This window comes from Terrapene carolina, unplaced genomic scaffold, assembly GCF_002925995.2.
Source record: "Terrapene carolina triunguis isolate 2854851 unplaced genomic scaffold, T_m_triunguis-2.0 Scaffold62, whole genome shotgun sequence".
NCBI lineage: Eukaryota > Metazoa > Chordata > Testudines > Emydidae > Terrapene > Terrapene triunguis.
The window spans coordinates 3,021,260-3,041,708 of NW_020664413.1; the positions used below are offsets into that span (position 1 = coordinate 3,021,260).

Consider the following 20,449-nt stretch of genomic DNA (forward strand, 5'->3'; position numbering starts at 1 on the left):
GCGAATCCAGACTCTGCCTGTCTTCAGGAAATGCTGCAAAGCCTTCCTCCTTTGCAAAAGCCTTTTCACGGTAAGACTGACACTCCTAACACGGATAGCCCCGTTTACCCTCCAGTTCTTACCACAAAAGCCTACTGCAAGCAGCCTATTGCCCCTGAAAATACCAGAGACTCCATGAAGTCCATTAGGGACATTGCTATTGATTTTACATGGAAGGGGCTCAGATACTAATGAAGGGTAAATGGTTGAGAGGGGCCCGTGGGGGAGGGGCTGGAGGGAGGCGGCTCCGTGCGCAGAGACCCACTGCCCTCCTGTCCCCAAGGGGCGCGTAGAGACGGGCAGGCAGCAACGCAGCAGAGCTAAGGTGGCTCCCCGCCCGCTCTGCCTCCCTCCCTCTGCGCCGCTTTGCTCCCGGAAGCATGTCCCTGCCGCCCCCGGGTGTGTGTGTGGGGTGGGGGTGGGGGGTGTATGTCTCCACGCGCTGCCCCTGCCCTGAGTGCTGACTCCGCAGCTCCCATTGACCGGGAACGGTGGCCAATGGGAGCTGCGGGAGCAGCACCTGCGGGCAGCGACATGCAGAGACTCTCTGGCCCCCTCTCACACCCCAACCCCCTGCCCCAGCCCAGAGCCCGCACCCAAACTTCCTCCCAGAGCCCACCCCCTGCACCCCAACCCCCTGCCCCAATCAAAGTACCTCACTGTATTTTCATTTACTTCCCATTACTTATAATATAGGAGGAGGAGAAAGAAAAAAAGAATGAACAATGGGAGGCAGATAAGAGAATGTTCTTTTTCTTGGCAGGGTCCCGGGGGTGGAGGGGAGGGGCGAAAATGAAGCTGCGCACAGGGCCCCACTAACTCTAAATCCACCACCGCTCACCAGGCCAGAAATCCAGACTGAGCAGCCACCAGAGGTGCAACGTCTTTAAACAGGCTAGTGCATCTCAACTCTGTGTGCATCACTGATGGTAGTAGAAGTTGGGGGGCAGAAGCCGGGGGGGAGGGAGGAAGAAGGTTTTGGGGACCTCCAGCTGTGGGGGAAGGGCTTGTGCTATTGTTTCACAGTTGTTGAAATCTCTTAAGTCCCCCATCCCCTTTCAGCCTGTTGTTCTGTACCCATTCCCTTGCCTAATATGCTTTTATATAAATGGTTACAAAACTCCTCAGTGTGTAATTGGGTTTTGGTGTCAGGGGCTTCCGGACCCACCTAAGCAAAGTGGGCCAATGCCCGACTCAAAGAGGAATACATGCAGGCTTGCTACCTTAGGACACCTACCAGCAGCTGTGTCCAGTATGGGGGGGGTTGGGGTGGCACAATTGTTTTTCCTCCTAATTCCAGACCCTCAGTGTGTAAGTTGTCTTGCACACCCACTGAATGCTGAATCAGCACATCTCCCCACTTTGCCTGTCTCCCGCTCAGCTTACACCGGATGTGTGACGTACACCACCGCGCCTATTTCTGCTACTGCCAAGTCTGGCTCGGAGGCCTCCATGTAGCTCGCAGGACGCAGGCGCAACTACATTTGGTCATGTCTCAGCATAAATCAGCTCGTTCTCCAGGCACCTAGCATTCATGGCATCCATTCTGCCACAGCGGCTTGCCTTAACGCTCCCTTTATTTCCTTCTCCCAGAAGCAGCTACCGCTATGCCTAGCATATCCTCCCAGATCTGGGGTACAGGAAGGAAGGAACAAGCTGTATTCATAACATCAAGCTCATCTCTGCTGTAACCTTTGTCCTGTCCCACCCCCATCTTGATCAGCAACCTTCACCAAATAAAATGTAATTTAGGTTGCAGGATCCTCGGCGTGGGGTCCGGTCTCTTTATTTGTCTGTAAAGCTGCATGTACTCCCATTGTTGTTATTTTTAGTGCAGTGCCAACACCAACAATAATGTAAAATGCAATTACCTGCTTCTCTGGGGGAGGGGTGAAGGTGAAAGGGTTAATGTTTGAGAAGTGATCTGAAGCTGTAAAGCTCTCAGTGCAATCATCAGCATTTCTTCCCACACTGGAGCACGGCGTATTTGGAAATGTGATTTTTGAAGACGGCTTTGGATGTGCTTTCCTGAATGTCACACCATATTGTTCTCTTATCTGCTTCAGCAGAGAACAACTAAGTTGACAACCAACACCATTAAAATTGATATATTCTCCAACTAAAATGCCTCAGAACGTTTTCCTTTTTTCAGGCTACATAAGCAAAGGGTTTTTTAACTTACTTCAGAGCTTATAGTCTTTCGTTCTGGGATCAGCCTTCATGCCCTTCTTTGAAGCATGTTAATCGCTACAACATTTAATTTTACATAATGTGGTGACCAAAATTGAACAGAATGTTATAAATGGAATTTCAACAGAAAGTTGCTTTATCTCACCAGAACTCCCATACAATTCTGCTCTGCTGTTCTAGCACTGGGACGGATTTATTACAGGGACAGCGAGCAGAGACTTCTGTTGCAATTTCACAAATGGAACCATATTCTATTAGTTACTTATTTACTTTCAATTTAAAAAATACTGAAAGTTGTTTGTGCAAAATCATGACTGTGATCGGCACCGATTCTCACTCTCGCTAGAGGTCTCTAGAGAGGAACCAAGGAGTCAGCTCAAGGTCTGAGTCCTTATCTTCAAGGCACTCAATGGCCCAGGCCCGGCATCTCTAAAAGAGCCTAACGCTCAGGAATGAAGGTCCACTCCAGCTTCCTCAGGAGTTGGTCTATGAACATAAGAATGGCCGTACCGGGTCAGACCAAAGGTCCATCTAGCCCAGTATCCTGTCTTCTGACAGTGGCCAATGCCAGGTGCCCCAGAGGGAATGAACAGAACAGGTAATCATCAAGTGATCCATTCCCCTGTCGCTCATTCCCAGCTTCTGGCAAACAGAGGTTAGCGATACCATCCCTGTCCATCCTGGCTAATAGCCATTGATGGACCTATCCTCCATGAACTTATCTAGTTCTTTTTTGAACCCAGTTATAGTCTTGGCCTTCACAGCACCCTCTGGCAAGGAGTTCCACAGGTTGACTGTGCATTGTGTGAAGAAATACTTCCTTTTGTTTTAAATCTGCTGCCTATTAATTTCATTTGGTGACCCCTAATTCTTATGTTATGAGAAGGAGTAAATAACACTTCCTTATTTACTTTCTCTACACTAGTCATGATTTTATAGACCTCTATCATATCCCGTCCTTTGTTGTCTCTTTTCAAGCTGAAAGTCCCAGTCTCTTGTTTGTTTGTTTGTTTGTTTGTTTTTGCAGATGGGGCGGCCATATCTGCATGCAGTATTCAGGATGTGGGCGTACCATGCATTTATACAGAGGCAATATAATATTTTCTGTCTTATGATTAATAATAATATAAATTTGTTATTCAGTCAATTATTACTGTAGCACCCAGGAGCCCCAGTCATGGACCCCCAATGCGCTAGGTGCTGTACAAACAGAACAGAAAGATAGTCCCTGCCCCAACGCGCTTACAATCTAAGGAACTAAGGACTATCACAAACCCCACAACTTCTGTCCCAAGTGTCAGGCACACTTCTTCAACCTACCCTCTCTAAACACACACGGAGACCAGCATGTTCATTTAAAAAACAAAACAACAAACAACCCCCTCCCCTGAAAAGTAAAACCCTACCAAAATAAAACACTCCACACACAATTCTCACCCAGGTAAGCGGGGGGGGGAGGAAGAGAGAGAGAACACGAACCACATATGACAGATGTAGGTCACATTGCTTACTGCATGACTGGAAGACACACACATACTATGATGATAGAAGAGAGGTATAAGATTTGGGATGGAATCAGATGGGCCATAGACACTGAAGTCCTTTATGGCATCTGGAGGTGGATGACGCTGCTTAGGGTAGAAGCACATGGGTAGGAAAGAAAAGGATGCTGCTGTAATCATGACGCACTACCACTGATCGCATTGTATCAGCTCTGTTGACAGTTAGCCAATGAAGACGCCAATGTTACATGACTGATTTCAGTGGTGTTATGTCAGTATCAAACTGGGTCACACAGTAGCAAATGAAGCCCCTAGACTATGCAACTTTATGGCTATATCATATCTATACATGAATTTTAATAACTAATCCTAGCAGTGAGTTCTGATGGGTCATTTCTAGAAAACTGAAAATTGAAAAAAAGTCATTCTAAAAAAATATAGTTAACATGAGAACGTGATAGTAATATGTTTAATAGGACATGGTGTATAAAACTAGTCTATTACTAGAATTATTAAAACATACTTTGATGTCTTCTACTGAAAGACAGAGGAAAAAATGAATAGAAGTTTATTCTGCCAACACACACATCTGGCTTTGGTCCATAATATCCCAGAACAAATGCATCAACTGTGAATTTCTTATCAAAGTGTTAAATCATCTCACTCAAGTCAGTAAATTTATTACAGTGTTAACAGAAGCTGCCAAACCCTTACAAATTCAGAGCACATGCTGATCTAGACATTATTTAATTTTTTTTATTTGTTATTTGCCAACTTCAACCAGTTTGAAAAATGGCTTCACAGCCTCTACTTCAAGAAACTGAGTTGAGTTGAGCTTGTAAATAAAACAGGTGACATTTCATTTGTTGCAGTTTTAAAAGCAGAGGTGCCAAGGAATTGGATCATGAACCAATAAAACTCTTGTTTTACATCTTTTCTTATTGCATCTGCCAGAGATTTGTAGGTTTCTGCCATGAAACGAAATCAATTCTTTTTAAATGCTGAATTGCCAGGATTTTTATTTTAAATTAAATGGTTCAGGTTTGTCAATTTTTGTTTAATGGAACGATTACAACAGGATTTATTAATAACAGCAACTCATTTATATAGCACCTTTCATTCCAATGGCTTTCAAGACACTTTTCAAACTCTCGCTCACTCCGTTTAATTCCACTCACTGCCACAGCCCTAGTTGCCTCTGCGGTTTTAAGAACCACCTGTTTCAACCGTGCACAGCAATGCTACACCAGCCGCTTAGGACAGCAAGCGAACTCCACCACTACTTCCAGTTCAAACTGAAAAGAGGAATTTTAAGGAGGCAGAATGGTTACCAAAACTGAAATCTGGCCAGGACACCGGGCCAAAAACCTTGACTATTGTGAGGAATGCAAAGGAACCAAAAATGGCCAGGACTTTGGTTGTGTCTCAGCTAAAAAGGCCACACCCGCAGCAGCCCAGCACCCCAGTGCTATACTGAGAGACTGGCTCAGTCCTGACCTGCAACATCTGGCTATCTTCCTTTGAGGTTTCTTATCCAAGTCCTAACCAGGCCTGCCCGTGCTGAACTTGTGAGGTCCAAAGAGCACGTAGCTTAAGGGAGGCGTGGCCGCAGGCCGTGTATTAAGTTCCACTCTCACAGACAAAACACTCCCATTAAAAGTAGGTCATAGCCCTCAAACTGATCTGTTCTTAATCTGCCCTACTGTGCTCTGGGATCAGAGCACACTGAAGGGAAGGGCCCCTTCTGGTCAGGCACACTGTGCGGGTGGAGGGCAATTCAACTCAGAACAACCAAAACCCTGCATCCTCAGAGGCTTCTCTTCCTGATTTTGGCCTCTGCCTCCTTTCCTCAGCACCTTCTGAATTATTCTCACTACAGAGATTTACACCAAAGCCAGCCTGACACCAAGAGAAACTGTCATTTTATAGCAGATCGACAAACTTCCCCCAGGTTTCCTGCCCTGTCCCCCACCGCCTTCATGGACTACTTACGGTCCTAACATGCAGAAATCTCATTCGCTTCCCTCACATCTCATCTACATTGCTTTCCAGTTACAAAGCCCCCCTGGTTCTTTGCAGAATCGCTGACTGAATTCTTTCCAGGTTCACTGCAGTCGCCGCTATCATTCATCAGTATTAACGACAGCACAACCTGTCTCAAGTGACCGGTCTAAAGAAGCAGCAATGCTCAGCTGCCTAGTAAAGGTGGGTCTTTCACAATGAAGCAAAATTGTAATGGAAACCTTGGGGATGCTTGGCAGCGGCCGTTTAAAGCCGGGAATTGAAATTGATGGTGACCCTTCCTGCTGGTTTTACGGTAGGTTGCAAGCTCATTTCTACAGTGGTTCAAGCACTGACCTTTACGAGACCCAGTTTAATACTTCCCTGCTGCTGAACGCCTAGTGGGTACGTGAGGAGCTCTCTTTTATTTCCGTCAACTCAGTGTTCTTCGTCCAACTCAACGTCCAACCTGAGATCCATATGGCTTGCAGCTGAAGCAATAGTTAGTCATGTGGACCCCTACCCCAAAGGTCTATGAAATACCAAACCTATTTAGTCCTACACACTACCATTCAGCCTCTTGCACTGCAGAAAGCCAGAGAGATTAGGCCACGTCTTGTTCCCCCCCAGGAAGTGCTACCGACACTGCTCAGACAGGAAGAATTAAGGAGCTGCATTAAAGATATGCTGAATGCACAGTGCCCCTCTGAATGAGCTCCACGTTGTAACCCAAGAACCCCTTAATGCCAAGAATATCCCAATTCTGGTATGTACATTCTGGCTCACCAAAGACTGTCACATGAGGTCTTAAATAAAAGCCAAGTTTACGTTGGTCATTAACATTGTTGTGAACGGTGTGTTCAGATACTACACTAGGGGTTATGTCACTATACTGAAAATATGGCTTGAAAGTCAAGGCAGACGTGAAAAACAGATTTTCCTCCAGAGAGGAGTAAGAAATGTGTCTCTCGGTCCAGATTTAAATTAAGCGTCATAAACTAACACACTGGATGCCCATTTACATACAAAGTCAGATATTAACAAAGAGATGTTAAGTCAACAGGGAAGCGGCATACAGAAAAACCAAGCCACAGGTGGTTATCCTGTCTCGGAGGACAGACAATGAACTTTGGGGGTATATGTAGGTTGCAAAGAAAGCACCCCCTCATCACTTAAATGGGCAGTGTGTTCACATTTATGAAAATGGGATCTGAGCTTATCTTGATTGAAAACACTGCAAAAGACTTTGGGTGAGAAACTTCTTCACACAGGAGGTTAACCTGATAGTTGAGCTTAGTCTCTAAAAAGCATTATGCTAGGATTTTGTTTTATATGTAGCCATTTGTTTCCAATATCCTCACTCATTCTCTCCAGAATCTCTATACTTTGATAATAAACTTATTCTTGTTTTCACTATCAATATATTTCGGTGCTAAGTAAAGTGCAGGTCCTGAGCTGAATCTTACAAGCTAGCGTGTACACCATCTCTTCGGGGACAGCAGACCTGGTATTTTTGAGGGTAGCCAGCATTAGGGGTGGATACCACAGGGGAATGATTCAAGGGGACTGGGGTGCACCTACTGTTAACCTACAAGGCAAAGGAAGGGTTGGCATAAGCCCAGAGCAGAGTGCTTGAGTGACTGAAAAGCTGGCAGTGTCAGGGCGCCGATGCCAAGCTATCACAAGGAAAAGACTTCCTCTCGCTAAATGTAACAAAATGACTCAGTCCTGGGTACCCTGAGAACCGTCACCCGTGTGTCGAGGGATCCTCCTGTGGCTGGAGAAATGGGAAGTTTCCATTCTCTGCCAGGTATGCTGCACTTTGCTCACACTGATGCAGGGATCTTACAGAACCCAGCAGCTAGGCCCACTATCCTGACTCCCCATGCAGTGTGACCTTAAGTTAAATCAACAGTGTCAATACATTACCACTGAAGCCAATGGGCTAGTCAAGTGCAGGGCACTTGTGCATCCCTACTGGCACCAAGCTAGCCCCAAAGAGAGAGTAGGCGCTTTGATTATTAGACACACAGCTCCAAATGTATGATCAGGATATGGGGACTCAGTAGCCACTTTGGATGGAATTCGGGTACAAAGCTCTCCGGTGAGGAGTGCGCTAGGGACTCCAAAGAGTGACAAAATACCAAACCATGTCAAGTAAAACAAAGATGGTTAATATTATGGCTTATAGGGATGACATTTAGCACCCACCCGGGTTATCTTCTACTGCTCCTGCAGTGGTTTGATCTCCACAAACCCTTATGGAAAGGAAGAAGCTATTATCTCCATTTTATAGAAGCCGCAGCACAGAGAAGTTAAGTGACTTGTCCAGAGCTCCACAGGGAGTCCATGTAAAAGCCTGGATTAGAACTCAGGCGTTCCTGGCGCCCAGTCCTGTGTTCACGCCACTAAACCATGATTCTCTATACCAAGGGCTAAGTATTACAAATATTTATTTTGGGGGATGCAAAGAGTTAACATGAAAGATATGCTGGCCTAGAAGACTCCTGTAGCTCAGCTCAATTCACTTTCTTATTCTGCTTCAGGATTTAGCAGTGGCATTGGATCCCGTCTCTGCGCCTACCAGACCAGTTAAAAAAATTATCAGGTTCTGGTCGTCTCATGAGCCAAAGAAATCATCAGGCTACTACAAAGACCAGCTTCACCAGCACACAGCAGCCCTGAACCTTATGAATCCAGGCACCAGAGAATTCCCCTTGTATAGCGAGTGGCATAGAGCTGCTGTAGCGGCTCCTACTCCACACCCCTCCTTGCTGCCAGCATGGCTGTGTCTGATTGATCCATAGCTGCTGTAATGGCCTTTGGGAGCCAGTGGCAGCTGGCATAAATTTAGGCAGCTTTTAGGCTATTCTAACACATGCCAGGCCCCAGCCCGGCAGCCAGGCGGTCCCCAGATCAGGTGGCTCATAGTCTCCATTGCTCCTCTGCCTCTGGGCTTAGCAAAAGCAGGGCTCCAATGTTCAAACAGTAAAGTTCTTCAGGCTGTTAAAAACTAGCATTAACATACATGGGACTAGAAATTGGTTTCCAGATGGTCAGCCCAAGCCTGCAGCCACTCCTCACAGTCAGACGCCACAGGGTCAGATCCTCTCCTATCAGACTCGCCTACTGCTGTGTTGCCTTTTGGTCTTTTAAGCCAGGGTCTCACTAAGGCAGATTTTAATTGAGTAGCTTTGCTTCACCCCAGCCCAAGTACACAGTTTACACGCAGCACAAAATGCTTCACAGTGTGACAGCTTTCAAAACACTGCTGTGAGCAAGAGAAGAGACTCGGCCTAAAATTACAGGCAGAGGCTACACACAGCAGGAGCAGAAGTGGGGTGAGGGTCTCCACTTTGGCAAAGAACTAAGTATCCTGCCAGATCTGTACAGCTGTTTGGGATCACATGATCATGCACATCCTAGGCTAGCATTTCATAGATAATACACTCCAGTACCTTCTTGGCATCACAGTAGCGGAGTCCGAAGGAATGGAACTGAGGGAAGAAGGTTGGCCTGACAGCCACAATCTGCGTATAAAGCTCCGCGGGGCGAGACATGGCAGGGGTTCCCGATAGCAAGATCGCTCTTTTGGCAGCCTGCAAAAACAAAATTGAACACGATTGTTATACAGATAAAAAAAACACAAGCAGAGTTTAGGAAATCACTTCAGCAGCTTCTGCGAACCATAAATCTCACCCACCAAATAAAGGTCAAGTTTCAACTCTCCTAAGGAAGGAGTGCATCGTCTTCAAAAAACTCCTGGCCTTTGCTATGTCAAGATGCTCCGAGGACAAGGGCTCCGATCTCCACAGGGGGGAGTACAACGCACTGCCAGTCATGGCTTCGGAGATCAAGGAAAGTCTATTTTTATTACGGCACGTTGACAACTGGCATTTGCCCCTATGCATGTTCAAAGCTTGTACCTGGCTCAACATTCCAACCAGCATCAGATCTCACAGAAAGGCTTCACGCACACCTCTAAGGCACATCCTCGCCTCCAGAATAAATTCTGTCGCAACAAGCCTGCCGCAGCAAGCCATAAATATACCCTGTCCTGCACACACAAAAGGGAGGCAGGGAGACAAGAAAAGTTTCAGACTGAACACAAAAAAAAAAACTGTAAGAGGCAAATTATACTGTCTGACTCAGGGCTAGAAGAGGCCAACCTGCCAATCTTGGTGGCTCTATAAACAGCCTGTTAGATGCCAAAACCTAATAGCTAATAAACAACAGTCATGCAGGAAAATTGCATGCAATAAATCAAATGGGAAAAGTCAGCAGTTTAAAAAAAAAAGATTCACCACAAAAAAGAATTGCAAAGGGAAGAGAAATTCTATTTTATAAACATAAAATCCTCAAGTTGCACTCTTGCCCTCTTACCTCCAATAACATCTAATCCCCTTATTACAAGGGAACTATGAATTTCCACTGCTATAATTTCACATACAATAGTTAAATTACGCATGCCTTGTAATTTCCTGCATGCTTTAATGCAGGATCATTAAAATAACAAAGAGATTCTTGAGTGACATCTATACCGACAGCTCATTCACACCGATATGAAAAAGAAAATGAAATTCTTTTATCCTTTCAGCGAGATCTACCAGTCGCCCAAGCCTATTCACTAGACTGACTCATTCACTCGCCGACCAAGTCTGGAGGAGGAAGGGTTCACTTATCAGTTACCGGAAATTAATTCAGCAATTCTTTGTCAGATATTTATAGGCTGAAGTCAAAATAAGTGGGATTTTTTTCCCTATTAAGCAGATCCGAGCCGGAGATGTGGTCACAGCTAAGGTCAGAAAAGTCTCACTAACATAAAAAGCAGGTTTCTTATAAAGTGAACAGACAGAAGAGATGCCAGTTCAGTTGACTTCTGGGAGGGGGGCCTAACCGCACCTGGGACAGAAGGCCAGCCACCTCAATTGAGGGAGGGGACACAGAGCACATGTGATTCAGTGGGACAACAAATGATAAAACAGAGACAGGAGTAGAGGTCAAAGGTTCAAAACGAGAGTACCAGCTGGTGACACTAAGCAGAGAACCCCCGACAAAGGAGTCAGTGGACGCACCCCAGAGGAACTCTGCCCAGAGACACGAGACAAGTAAGAACCAAAAGTAGGCCCCAGTCACAGAGAACCTCCCCATTGAGCTTCCCTCTCCCGGACTGATGGATGACCAACTTGGCCAGTGCCAGCAGGAGGCTGACAAGGTCACGTGCAACCACACCCTAAGCAGGAGGTTCTGAAGGAGCTGAAAGAGGGGCTGCAACATGTCACACTGGGGGCAGGCAAGTGCCAGGGTCTCCTGCTCGCTGCAGAAAGGGCAGGCATTGGGGCATCCATGAACTGTGCCAGCCATGTGCCCGCGCTCACAGCTCCATGAAGGAGCCACCAACTAAATATCCCCGGAAGACCACGGGTAGAGTAAAGGCTGGCCTGCTAGGGGTCCTTGCCCATGTCAGAAGATGCCAGGTTGACAGCCCTGCAGACTTATCTTTGCATAAAACTGGTACAGCACGGACAGTGGCAATACAACCTTCTCCACCATGCCCCACCTTGGACCTCCTAGGGTTAGAGGGGAGTTCAGTCTCCCTGCTCAATCACGCCTTACCTTGTTCCCACCAAGGACTTCTAACAAGGCACCAGTTAGTGCAAATGCTGCAGTTTGTTAATCCCAGAGCACTAGGGTGCTCGGCACAGTACAAAACACAGGAAACCTGGGTAGTCCCTGACCTAAGACATATTAATTGTTTTTGTGATGTAGACACCTGCTCAGTAGGAACTGAACTAAGACCAATCGGCTCGTTTCAAATAAGCTACTGAAGAGCTGAAGCAGATGGCAACAACTTTCAGTCACTACTGACACAAGCTGGATTCCGTGCAATATAAAATTAGCAACAGATGTGAAAGGCTTTTATCTTCCACATGGCCATTCTGGCCTCCTCTTCCCAGATTCTACATTTTACCCTGTGACAAGGGGCAGAGGGAAGACCAGGTCCCCAGTAAGGAAGAGGTTAACTCTGGCTTCTGTTCCCTCTCCCCCTGCACAGGTGCAGAGAGGGAGAGCTATAAAAAGGCTGCTACAGAGCCCAGGGGGGAGAAAGTCAAGAGCCGGGTGAACACCTGGCTAGATGGGGGTTTTCTTCATTTGTTTTGCTTGTGGTGACTGTTTTAAACTGATGCGATGGAGATTTGTTCCTGCTAAGTCCTTGTTGATCACTGCTTCGGTTATGTCTACACTACAGCTTATGTCGGCAGAACTTATGTCGCTCGGGGGGTGTGAATAAACCACCGAGTGACATAAGTTGCACTGATGTGGACAGCGCTATGTCGGCGGGAGAGTTTCTTCCGCTGATGTCGCTTCTGCCACTCGCGAAGGTGGTTTTATTATGCGGATGGGAGAGCGTTCTCTCATCAGCATAAAGCGCCTTCATCAGACACACGGCAGCTGTGCCGCTGCTGCGCTGTACGTGTAAACATACCCTAAGTCTTATTTCCTGAGAAATTTCCTATGTGTTAGCAGTGGGATTTCAGACCCAGGAAAAGTAATCTACCAACCTGGAGCAGCAGAAGCTGGTGAAATGACTGGTGGAGCAGAAGTGCAAAATAAGAGAGCAATGACCAGCAAGGATTTTCTAGCAGGAGCAAATCTTTATAACCAGTTGAAACAGGTCACCATAAAGAGCAGCAGAGATAAAACGCCACTCAGCACCTGGATCCTAACCTTCCAGACGGGCATTCTCCTCCCCACACTCTCGGTTGCCTTTCTTGTAGCTCCGTCCTTGGGAAACTGTGCAAGGGAAGCCAGATTTGGTGCCTTGTTCATCGGGAACCTGCCCCCTGTCCTGCAGCCCTCATCTATCCAATAAGGTAGTCATAAGCCTATAATAATAATACCTAGCTCTGATCTAGCCTCTCATCTGTAGATCTCAAAGTACTTTACAAAGGACGCCCACACGTGATGAGAAGAGTTCCACAGGCTTGGCAACATTTCCAAAAGTCACTTCAGAGGGACTAATTTCTGAAGTGTTTCCCATCCCCCACCAGGTACTCAGCTTAGAGGTCAAAGCCCAGCACCCAATTGCTTCCAAGTGCAGAAAAGGGGAGGTTATGCCACAAAGAAATAAACTGAACATGCAAAGAGCCTCATTTGCATACAATGGCTCTCTGTAGGTTAAATGAATTTCACAGCATGAGCCCTACCATACACTAACAGGCTGATACTTTTTTCCTTCATAAATGCTGGTGCTGGATGTACAGTTCCTGAAGTCCCCAGTTCTTGCTTACTCTGTCGTTCTGAACTGATTAACATATAAAGAATATTACCCTGATACAAATGAAGAATCTGATGACAATTTTAATGCAGAAGACAGAATCGCTTGAGAGAGATGAGACTTGTTGAAGGGGAAAGATACTGACAGTGGCTGAAGCTGCTTCCGAGAACAGGTTTCTATACTGCGATCAGACAGTTCTCTGGATTGTGCCCAGGTTGCATCAGGATTAGTCTGAAGTCAGAATCCCACAAATATAAATATTGCAAGTGATTTTTTTTTCTAGTAGGTATAATGGATACCAAAATAAAGAGAATTTTTTTTTTTAATGGCAGTGGTTGAATTTGGCTGTGGTAGGATGGGAAGACGGGGGGGGGGGGGAAATCACAAGCCCTTGAGATCAGAACTGAAGAACTAGCAGAAGCCTGGAGGGACAAAGTCTTCTGTGATTTGAAAACAAGGTTCTCTCTCTCTGGGCCCCTGAGATCGAAGATTCCTGCAGACAGAAGGGTGACGATTTTTAATTTATTCTATCCCCGTGGATTCAGAATGCCTACGGGAAAGGAGCTAGCTCTTCCCCATTGGACAGAGAGCTTTTTTGCTCTCCATCACATTCGAGTTTCAGCACTGGCTAATATACTCTGACCTATTTCTCTTTCTAAACATTTCTTTTGAAATGAGCGCACACACAGAGTACTGGAGCTGCAGGCTACATGGAGCTTCAGGACTTCCAGAATACCAACACAGGCCCCCATCCTGCAGCCATCTGAAAACGTGCACCACTTTACTCACATGAGTGAGATCAGTGTGCCTACTCACGAGAGTAAAGCTACACATGTGCTCATAAGAACGGCTATACTGGGTCAGACCAAAGGTCCATCCAGCTCAGTATCCTGTCTGCCGACAGTGGCCAATGCCAGGTGCCCCAGAGGGAGTGAACCTAACAGGTAAGGATCAAGTGATCTCTCTCCTGCCATCCATCTCCACCCTCTGACAAACATTCCTTACCCATTCAGGCTAATAGCCATTAATGGACTTAACCTCCATGAATTTATCTAGTTCTCTTTTAAACCCTGTTATAGTCCTAGCCTTCACAACCTCCTCAGGCAAGGAGTTCCACAGGTTGACTGTGCGCTGTGTGAAGAACTTCCTTTTATTTGTTTTAAACCTGCTGCCCATTAATTTCATTTGGTGGCCCCTAGTTTTTATATTATGGGAACAAGTAAATAACTTTTCCTTATTCACTTTCTCCACACCACTCATGATTTTATGGACCTCTATCATATCCCCCCTTAGTCTCCTCTTTTCCAAGCTGAAAAGTCCTAGCCTCTTTAATCTCTCCTCATATGGGACCCGTTCCAAACCCCTAATAATTTTAGTTGCCCTTCTCTGAACTGTTTCTAATGCCAGTATATCTTTTTTTGAGATGAGGAGACCACATCTGTACGCAGTATTCAAGATGTGGACGTACCATGGATTTATATAAGGGAAATAAGATATTCTGTGTCTTATTCTCGATCCCTTTTTTAATGATTCCCAACATCCTGTTTACTTTTTTGACTGCCGCTGCACACTGCGTGGACGTCTTCAGAGAACTATCCACGATGACTCCAAGATCTCTTTCCTGATTAGATGTAGCTAAATTAGCCCCCATCATATTGTATGTATAGTCGGGGTTATTTTTTCCAATGTGCATTACTTTACATTTGTCCACATTCAATTTCATTTGCCATTTTGTTGCCCAATCACTTAGTTTTGTAAGATCTTTTTGAAGTTCTTCACAGTCTGCTTTGGTCTTAACTATCTTGAGCAGTTTGTATCATTTGCAAACTTTGCCACCTCACTGTTTACCCCTTTCTCCAGATCATTTATGAATAAATTGAATAGGATTGGTCCCAGGACTGACCCTTGGGGAACACCACTAGTTACCCCTCTCCATTCTGAAAATTTACCACTTATTCCTACCCTTTGTTTCCTGTCTTTTAACCAGTTCTCAATCCATGAAAGGATCTTCTCTTATTCCATGACAACTTAATTTACATAAGAGCCTTTGGTGAGGGACCTTTGTCAAAGGCTTTCTGGAAATCTAAGTACACTATGTCCACTGGATCCCCCTTGTCCACATGTTTGTTGACCCCTTCAAAGAACTCTAATAGATTAGTAAAACATGATTTCCCTTTACAGAAATCATGTTGACTTTTGCCCAACAATTTATGTTCTTCTATGTGTCTGACAATTTTATTCTTTACTATTGTTTCAATTAATTTGCCCGGTACTGATGTTAGACTTACCGGTCTGTAATTGCCGGGATCACCTCTAGAGCCCTTTTTAAATATTGGCATTACATTAGCTATCTTCCAGTCACTGGGTACAGAAGCTGATTTAAAGGACAGGTTACAAACCATAGTTAATAGTTCTGCAATTTCACATTTGAGTTCTTTCAGAACTCTTGGGTGAATGCCATCTGGTCCCGGTGACTTGTTACTGTTAAGTTTATCAATTAATTCCAAAACCTCCTCTAATGACACTTCAATCTGTGACAATTCCTCAGATTTGTCACCTACAAAGGATGGCTCAGGTTTAGGAATCTCCCTGACATCCTCAGCCGTGAAGACTGAAGCAAAGAATTCATTTAGTTTCTCCGCAATGACTTTGTCGTCTTTAAGTGCTCCTTTTGCTCAACTTTGCAGGATCAAGGTCACGAGGAAGGAAGTGGAAGCAGACATCCATTTTACACTATAGGAATCTTTGGCTAGATACAATTTTTTTAAAGTCTTATTTCTCAGTCTCTAACTGAGTTCTTCACTGATGACACACCGTGATGCTTCTGAAACCCATTCATGTTCCATTGAGACCTTCCCCAATTCCCACTGCCTTGTGATATCACATGCAATTACAGAAGAACATGTAACATTTTGACTTGTGGGAGGAAGTGGACTCGTTTTCAGCAGGGGTCCCCAGGAGAACCCTACGTGGACGAAGTGGAGACGTTTCAGTCTCTCCCAGCACTTTGTTTGCTATCCGTTGTACATTTCCCCTCTATCTTTATAGTTTTAGACAATTTGATAGTATATGTATTACCTCTCCAACGCTTATCAGCTACATGGGCAGTCTAGGCTAGTGGGAGCCCCATGAAGAAAGAGGCTGGGGCAGAGGACAGCTGATACCGGGGGTGGGCCTATAAGGACATGTCTACACTGCAGCTGAAAGCAAGCCTCCCGGCCAGAGTAGACAGACTCACTCAAGCTAGTGTGCTAAAAATTAGTCTGGACATTGCTGCAGGGGAAAGGGCTTGGGCTAGCCACCCGAGCTTGGACCCTAGGGTCAGGCGGGTTTGGACTCAGATGATATATCCTAAGATCACTGGCAGCAAGGTGGTGGATAGACACAGCTAGCCTAGCTCTTGACTGTCCCACCTCTTGGGTAGTGGGAGTTAAAAGCCAGCCCTGACAGAGGTGAACTCAGGACAGCTTACCCAGTGTCTCAAGCCTCGCAGCAAGAGGAGACCTTTTGGTATACGTGGAAATAGAGGATTTAGCCCCTTTAAAACAGGGAATCTGGAGCTGTCTGGCCATAAAAAGCTCATAGCATTCACCAGTACCATCAGAGATCATAGTGCTATGGACAGGCCTCACGCAATTCCCAGTGCAGATTGGTCATGGTCCAAGTCATGCTTGAGCTTGAAAGTGGGGTACACAGGTACTGTGCCACATGCCAAGAGATCAATCAGTGGGGGTTCAACCCAGCCTCCATAACCTGGAAGCATTCTAGAGGACTGGAAAAGGGCAAATATAATGCCAATTTATAAAAAGGGGGTAAGGTCAACCCGGGGCATTACAGACCAGTCAGCTTAACTTCAGTATCCGGAAAGATAATGGAGCAAATAATTAAGCAATCAATTTGCAAACATCTAGAAGATAATGAGGTGAAAAGTAACAGTCAGCATGGATTTGTCAAGAACAAATCATGTCAAACCAACCTAACAGCTTTCTTTGACAGGGTAACAAGCCTTGTGGATGGGGGGGGGAAGCAGTAGATGAGGTATATCTTGACTTTAGTGAGGCTTTTGATACGGTCTCACACGACCTTCTCATAAACAAACTAAGGAAATGCAAGTTAGATGGAGCTACTATAAGGTGGGTGCATACCTGGTTGACAAACCATTCCCCGAGAATAGTTATGAGTAGTTCACAGTCAAGCTGGAAGGGCATATCGAGTGGGGTCCTGCAGGTATCAGTTCTGGGTCCGGTTCTGTTCAATATCCTCATCAATGATTTAGATAATGGCATAGACTAGAGTACACTTATAAAGTTTGCGGATGATACCAAGCTGGGAGGGGTTGCAAGTGCTTTGGAGGAAAGGATTAAAATTCAAAATGATCTGGACAAACTGGAGAAATAGTCTGAAGTAAATAGGATGAAATTCAATAAGGACAAATGTAACATACTCCACTTAGGAAGGAACAATTATATGCACACATACAAAATGGGAAATGACTGCTTAGGAAGGAATACTGCAGAAAGGGATCTAGGGGTTATACTGGATCACAAGCTAAATATGAGTCAACAGTGTAACATTGTTGCAAAAAAAGCAAATATCATTCTGGGATGTATTAAGAGGAATGCTGTAAGCAAGACATGAGAAGTAATTCTGTCTCTCTACTGCATGCTGATTAGGCCTCAACTGGAGTATTGTGTCCAGTTCTGGGTGCCACATTTCAGGAAATATGTAGCCAAATTGGAGAGAGAGTCCAGAGAAGAGCAACAAAAATGATTAAAAGTCTAGAAAACATGACCTATTAGGAAGATTGAAAAAATTGGGTTTGTTTAGTCTGGAAAAGAGAAGACAGAGAGGACATGATAATAGTTTTCAAGTACATAAAAAGTTGTTAGAAGGAGGAAGGAGAAAAATTGTTCTCCTTAACCTCTGGAGGATAGGACAAGAAGCAACGGCCTTAAATTGCAGCACGGACAGTATAAGTTGGACATTAGGAAAAACTTCCCAAGTATCAGGGTGCTTAAGCACTGGAATAAATTGCCTAGGGAGGTTGTGGAATCTCCATCATTGGAGATTTTTAAGAGCAGGTTAGACAAACACCTGTCAAGGACGGTCTAGATAATATTTAGTCCTGCCATGAGTGCAGGAAACTGGACTAGATGACCTCTCGAGGTCCCTTCCAGTCCTACAATTCTATGATTCTATGTATCCCGTTTGCTTAAAGTACTAAATCAAAACGCAGTCTGCCTGGCCTCAGGAGGCCCACTTTCTCCAGCCAAACTGTGGGGAACTAAACCCTTCCCTACCCATCCCCGGCACTTGATAGAGAAACAGCAAAATCTGTCTTATAGGACTCTGGTGTACAATACAGAAGACCAAGACACGTAGTTATTTATATGAATGATTATTTCTACCAATCCACGACAGTGAGATTTCAGTCACATGTTTTATACATGGGTAGAGTGGAAAACTCGATACATCACGGTCCTGTGCCAGCTCCATGGCAACATTTACGCCAGAGCAGAAGATGATGAGTTATACGGTAAAAATACCACTTTATGTTGAAAAATGATCAATGACCTCAAGATATTAAAGATTAAAACAAATCCACAGCGAAGTATTTCAGAAGCAGATATTCAGCCCTGTTGCTAGCAAGGTAATTTTCAAATTCATACTAAAAACTTAAATCTTCTTTATTGATTTAATCTGATTATTGTGCCGTTTTGTCTAAACCACCGTAACAATTTCTAAATTTTACTGGCCACTGTAATATGGAAGCTACAGCACCAGATTCTAGTACACTAAAAAGGACCGATTAAATACCCATGGAAGGGAAGCTATCTGCCTCAGAAACATTTCAATTTAAATCTGGCCATGGCAGTTATGGGCATATAAATATTTATAGCAAACAAGAAGCAGAGATCACATTTCTTAGAGGTTTTTTCCTCTCCCATAAATCAGCTGAAATCTAAACATTCATGATTTGGAAGACATCCATCTACTTGTTATTCGAGAAAGTGGCTTCAAGACCCAGAATGAGATTCTGTGCTGCCTCTCCAAGAGGCACAGCGCAGAACTCACAGCCAAGGGAACAAAGTCAGATTTAGGCACTCACGACCCTGAGGGGGCTAGAGAGGCCCACAGCATAACTAAGGGGTTGTCTACACTGTGAGTTGGGAGTGAGGGTGATTTCCAGCTTGAGACATACCTGTGCTAGCTCTGAACTAGTGGGCTAAAAATAGAGTGGTGGGATGGGCTAGCTTTCTTGAGCACATGCCCATCCAAGATTATAGAAAGGTGCGCGGGGCGGCTAGCCCCTCCCATGGTTGGCCGCTAACTCTATTTTTAGCAACAAGCTCAATCAGAGCTAGTACAGGTATGTCTCCTCAAGCTGGTTTTCACACACACCTCAAAATGTAGCTATACTCTGAGGCTTTTGGGGGGGGTCGCTGATTTAAACTATGCCAGCATACTTAACGCAGCAAAACGTATGAGCACACAAAGGCTTCGGAGAGTTCTAGGGGCCTCTCTAAACTATAGTAGCGTCCCAGGGCTTCCCATTGTCTCCACAGCACGGTGTCAGCAGCAGGGCTGCAATACACAGCATTCCCATATTCAACTCCCCCACCGGCACGCCCCTACACCAAGGCTTGTGAGACTGTGTCAGGACCCTTCTTCTGCAGTTCCTGCACCAGACCACTTCACACTGCTCTGATCCTTTTACATGGTGTAAACAGGCAGGAACAGAAGTGAGACCCTCACGCCAGGTCTCAAAACATTTAAAGATAAATAATAAATGTGTATTTATCTAACCCTTTTATCCAGCAATCACGAAGCACTTAAATATTTAGAATCCTGAGGTTTTAGCCATTTTGGTGCTTATTTGATGCATATTAGGATTACAGCTGCAAAAAGGTTAACATTTAACTAAAGAACCTCACTTTTTTGTTCCTTTAAGCGAGAAAATATTTAATATTTGCACCATAAATCAAAAGATTAGAGCAGCAGGAGTTGAAATGATCAAAATGGCATTCACCTGGACATCGGATAGAAAGTTGTTTTACATATTTTGGCCTCTATTTCCTTGCTTATTACCATTTTCAGTTGAAAGCTGAACACTACAAAAATCAATGTACCTTCAAAGGACTGAAATTCACAATGTTGGAAATATCAGCTCTCCATTAGGTGTGATCAGTGATTTATCAGTGTAAAACTGTAAACTCCAAATAGGTTAATAAAGGACGCTGGTCTCCTTTTAAAGTGGCCCATCTTTGGTTCTTTACCTTGTATCATGCAACCCACAAATAAGTTTTGAAAGCTGATCCTCACACAGTTCAAAATAGGAAAGACGACACTTTTCTGGGACCTGAGCCATCTGGTGAAATCATAACACATCTGTAGTCCACCCAGGACTTCATAATTGTAAGCCGTGACAGAACTCGAA

The 20,449-nt window shown here is 44.9% G+C and overlaps 1 protein-coding gene across 1 annotated transcript in view; it reads right to left on the reverse strand.

Moving 5' to 3' along the window:
- SMARCAL1 (SWI/SNF related, matrix associated, actin dependent regulator of chromatin, subfamily a like 1) overlaps positions 1-20,449 on the reverse strand; it is a 60,216-nt gene that overhangs the window by 15,098 nt on the left and 24,669 nt on the right. Inside the window, exon 10 of the mRNA XM_026647379.1 lies at positions 9,191-9,331. Coding sequence (XP_026503164.1) covers positions 9,191-9,331 — 141 coding nt within the window. The remainder of the gene's footprint in view (positions 1-9,190; positions 9,332-20,449) is intronic.